The following is a 5,120-nucleotide window of genomic DNA, read 5'->3' as shown; positions in this document are numbered from 1 at the left end:
ATTCTGTTGGTGATGCTTGCATCTACGACTCCTGATTTTTTTCCTAGGTTTTCTATCTCCAGGGTTGTTTCTCTCTTTATTGTTTCTATTTCCATTTTTAGGTTCTGGATGGTTTTGCTCATTTCCTTCACCTGTTTGGTTGTGTTTCCCTGTAGTTCTTTAAGGGATTTTTGTGTTTCCTCTTTAAGAGCTCCTAGCTGTTTGCCTGTGTTCTCCTGTATTTCTTTGAGGGTGCTATTTATGTCTTTCTTATATTTTTGGTTGTGAGCCTAGCCTTTAACGGCTGAGCCATCTCTCCAGCCCTATTTATGTCTTTCTTAAAGTCCTGTATCATCAGCATGAGAAGTGATTTTAGATCTGAATCTTGTTTTTCAGTGTGATGGTGTGTCTAGGACTTGCTATGGTGGGACAATTGGGTTCTGATGATGCCAAGTAACCTTGGTTTGTGTTGTTTATTTTCTTATGCTTGGCCCCTGTTCCCCCCACCCCCCCACCATCTGGTTATGTCTAGTGCTACCTGACCTTGCTAAATCTGACTGGAGCCTGTACTTCCTGTGATTCTGGTTGTGTCAGAACTCCTCAGAGTCAAGCTGTCTCTGTGATCCTGTGATTCTGGGATCCTGTGATCCTGGGCTTGTTAGAGCACCAGTTTGAGAAAACTTGTCCTCCATAAGTCAGACTTGTTGGCTAGGTGGTATTGAGGACTGGAAGGTGGTGGGTACAGAAGATAGCATAATGGTCCTCGATGGCAAACAAAAACAGTCATGGGCCAAAAGCAGCTGGACCTAGGAACAGGTTTCTCACCACACACACATTGCCTAGAAAAATGTATGCAAGCACAGGTGCAGACAATGTACTCAAACCTATACTTTTCTGCTAGAAAGAATTGCAGAAATGAGAAGATGAGATGAGAGATGAAATGCTTTCCCTATCTTATCACTCCCTCCATTCTAGCAGGTACTCATACGAAGCCAGCTAGATCCCAGCTCTTACTTCCTTGAGCTCCAAACGGGGTGACAGGGAGATGGGGGGTGGTGATACAGAAGGATATTTTATGGTGGTGGCATAAAGGTGTAAAAATGCAGTGACCTCGCTTACCCAACTTTGCACCCATTGACCTGCAGATCCAGAGAACTATGAATGAATGGAAAAAGAAACCCACAAATCTCCTGGCTATTTTGGAGGAATAGCTTCTTGGTTCTCTGGTATGCAGAGAAAGAAACTCAGAGCTCTGTAGACATGAATGGGAGGGCAGCTGTGGGAGGAGTATCTGGAGTGGAAAGAACCAACATAGGCTCACCATCAATGACTTCTACCTCCTTACCAGATCACATGCCTGACTCTTAGCATCAGAAGTAAATCATGCAGAACCTGGGAATTTCTTAATATTTATCTTCTTACAAAGTAAAAAACATATAAAAGTACAAGGAAACAAACAACCAAAAAGAAAAAAAGAAAAATCCCTAACAATTCCACCATCTAATGCTAACTTCTATTAATGTGGTATCCAGATATAGTGTTTACTTCCTCTCTTAGATGCCTGTGAGAAGGTGGGACAGACATCCCCTGGACTCAACAATGGGTAGCATGCCTGCAACTAAGATGAAACTGCCCTGCGGGAGGCACTATTGCAAGAGAAGGTACTCTCTGGAAGAAAGGCTGCAGTGACATTTGGTGCAGAAAGCTACAGGAGCATTGAGCAGAAAGAGATGATAAGAAACAGAACTGGGACATGACAATATAGACTATTATCACAGGGAAGGAATAGTGGAGAAAAAAGCCAGAGGAGGAAAGATTCAAAACTCTGTTTCACCAACAGATCGATGAAGATGGGACTTGCTTCTCATCCAAATGCTCCATACCTCTCCCATTGAAGAATCTAGTACAGGCAAGAGGAGCAAGGAAAAAAAAAAGTTGAAGACCTGTGGGTGCTTACTTCCTTTCTTCCTTCAGGGATCTATGGCTAATGTCCTTGTTGACTGAGCCTGTTCTGTGTGACTCTGACTGAGCCAGACTTCTCTACCACAACCCCTCTCCACCCCACCCCCACCCCCTCAAGGATCAGCTTTATGGGCTTAGTGTTTTCTTGGCAAGTGCACCGTTCATGACCTGCTCCCTCTCTACTTATCAGCGCATCTATAACCCCCACCTCAATCTTATCACTCCCTCCATCTCCTTAGACTAGAAGTCCACAGGTTTCAGAGACCATTAGCACCCATACAGCCCCAACCCCCAGTGAGGCATAAAAATGCTCTGCAAGGTGACCCTCCCACTCCTGGGGTAAGAACATTGTTTCTCCTTGTCTCATGTTGCTCTTCCTCCTTTCTATAATATTTCCTTTTGTTTCCAGTCTTGCTCTGCTATTGATATTTTGTTTTCTGGATCAGAGCTCTCTCGCTTACATCAAAAAGAAGGGGCAGTCCTAAGGTTCTCCAAGAGAGGATCTCAAGTAAATTGCACTCAAGTCTCTCATATCTGCATGGCCCAAAGATTCCTAAGAAGTACAAAGACCTAGAGAAGTATGAGTTGGAAACTAAGGTCACAAGTTGAAAGCCTTCTTCAACGTTGTCTGCAGCCCAGGAGATGAGAGAGCACACTCCCTCTCAGTGTGGTATATTCTCATTTAAAAGCTGCCCTTGCTTTATTTCCACTGATCTCACAGGTCTACTGAAAGAATACATTCAACAACAGTAATATGTCTCATTGAAAGCCATAAAGACAATACAAGATATTATTTGATAAAGGAACATTGCCTTATCAGAACCCATTCCTCCTTGATGTGTCGAAAGTGTCTCATGATTTCTCTATCCTTTAATCATTCTCAATTTCTGCTGTCTAACATCAGGAGTTACACAGAATTCCCTAGGAATCTTCTAGGATCTGCATCCTAGAATACCTGTTTCACCTTCAGAATTATTTAGCCTTGCTCCCTCCCCAAATTCCTTGGCCCCACCTCTCAGCCTCTCCCAGTCTCAGCTGCCCAGCCCACAGCCAAGAATCAAGGTTCTTCCCCTTCCCCCTCCCTACTCCAGGCTGTTTTATGCCCCCAGGCTCAGCTCTGGAAAGGTCCCCTCCCTTTCTCCCAGCAAGGTGGCTAGTTCCTCAGTACACAGGCACATATTCACACCTCACAACAACCCACAGCACAAACAAGTTACCAGGAGATATATAAACCTTTCTTCACCTCCAGCCGCCCTAGACTTCTTAGCTCCTGTCATCCTAGACTGGCTCCTTCCATGAGATTTGAACAAGTTGTAAGTACTTGCAAGAAGACATGGGGGCAAAAAAGCCTTGGATCCAACTTCAGAAACATCTCAACTGGTGGATCAGAGAACAAGACTGGAAGGAGCACGTGGACCAGCTTCATATGCTACAGCAGAAAAGGTAGGCTCTCCATGATGCCCACACTGATGCACAGATTCGTAAGTTCTTTGATCCATAGCCTGTTTCCCTGAGAAAACACTCAAGCTCAGTGCCAGGCTCTTGCCTGTGTTCACCCCTTCCAGCCTTGACGGAACACTACTCCAGCTATCCCGTAGTATGGGCTTGAATGTGAAGACCTTGAATGTGGATGTAAAAAAACTAAGCCAGAATGACTAGCTGAGAGCTAAACTTCTCTTCCTGCCTCAAGGAAAGAGGTAGCAAAGGGACCCCAGAAGACAGATAGAAGCTAGGTGGGCTGGTGGGGATGTCAAACAAGAGAAGATGCTGGGACGTAGCTTTTGTGGGGAAGGGGCAATGTCTTGCAGGTTTTGAGGGGGCTTTTCTTTTGAGGACTTGAGGAGAGAAGGATCATAGAGTTGTTTTCAGGAAGAATGGCAGTTGATTACCTGGGCCAGGGGGAGGAGGGGTTTGCTTGTTTGTTTGTATAATGCCTGCCTGCGGGTGATTAGCTGAAGGCAACTCAGGTGAGATTGGAGTGCTAACTTCAATTCTACCATCTAACAGTGTGGGGCTTGCCAGTGATCAGGGAGATTACTAAAAGCCTTTAGTGTAGGGTTGTTTCATCTCCAGATAGGTCATTCCTTGACTGAACTTTGAACCAGAAGTAGGAAAAGCTGTTTAGGCAAGATCCTCCCTCAGGTGAGCTTCTACATCAGAGTTCGTGGGATTTGCTTTCCCCTGGAGAGCTGGCTGGAACATGGAATGAGCCGATGACAGAATGCCTGCCAGGGCTCGGAAGACCCTTGTGCTTAGTTCAGTGTTCATTTTGTCCTTCTAGAAAGTGTTAATAATTGTGAAGGAGTCTTGCATTTACCATTTGTACTGAGTCCTTCCACTATCTAGGTCCTCTGTTTATTCACAAAGCTCTACCCTAGGTTATGAAATGGGAACTTTGGCTTCTCCGTGCCTTGCATTAGAGCTGGACTGGGATAGACTTTGAGTTCATTTGTTTTCTGGACTTCCCTCAGCAAAGCTGCAGTGGGATCAAGGGTTAGATTGGACAAGAGCTTTATATAGTAGCTTCAACACAAAGGGTAAACTCTGGAATCCAGCCCTAGCCACTCTGAGCTGGTCAGGGCCACAAGGCTCAACTGGGACCAAGAACTTAGCTGAAATATGGCAGAGTCTGACTTCTGCCTCTGTATGATCATCCTGGGAGCATTATGCAGGATAAAAAGTTTCTTTGACTATAAACTTTCCCCCTCCCTCTTTCCTCTTATTGCCTCAATACACATGGGAAGAGAAAAATTGGGGACTTAGAGAAATCAAGAAGAAATAACCATCTGTTCTCTCTTCTGCTTCTCCTATGGCTCCCAAATTGCTAGACTTATGTTTGGCTTTGGAGCCCAAATTATGTTGTCCAGGAAGTCTGGCTTCATCTTTATCTCCTATTCCATTTAGACTGAGGCAAAGTCAAAAATCAAAGATTAACACAGGGATGTTTGTAAGAAAACTTTCTCAACCAGCTGAGAAGCCCAGAGCTCAGTTTTCTTTGGTTGAAAACAAAGTATTTAGAGTTTTAGATTTAAAGGTTAAATATGAGAGGAAGGCATGGCCTATATGTTGGCATTTCTTCTAGGCTCTGCTCCACAGTTAACTGCCAATAGCCAGGTATTCCTGACTGAATCACTATAAAATGGGCTGCTTGCCCCCTCACTTCCTCCTCCTCCTCCTCC

The 5,120-nt window shown here is 44.6% G+C and overlaps 1 protein-coding gene across 1 annotated transcript in view; it reads left to right on the top strand.

Annotated features, from left to right (window-relative positions):
- Positions 1-3,164: 3,164 nt before the first annotated feature.
- LOC116098068 (transient receptor potential cation channel subfamily V member 5) overlaps positions 3,165-5,120 on the top strand; it is a 29,531-nt gene continuing 27,575 nt past the window's right edge. The window contains exon 1 of the mRNA XM_031380815.1: positions 3,165-3,384. Coding sequence (XP_031236675.1) covers positions 3,275-3,384 — 110 coding nt within the window. The 5' untranslated portion in view covers positions 3,165-3,274. The remainder of the gene's footprint in view (positions 3,385-5,120) is intronic.

The sequence above is a fragment of the Mastomys coucha genome, unplaced genomic scaffold (genome assembly GCF_008632895.1).
Source record: "Mastomys coucha isolate ucsf_1 unplaced genomic scaffold, UCSF_Mcou_1 pScaffold20, whole genome shotgun sequence".
NCBI lineage: Eukaryota > Metazoa > Chordata > Mammalia > Rodentia > Muridae > Mastomys > Mastomys coucha.
This window is presented reverse-complemented; position numbering and strand designations above follow the sequence as displayed.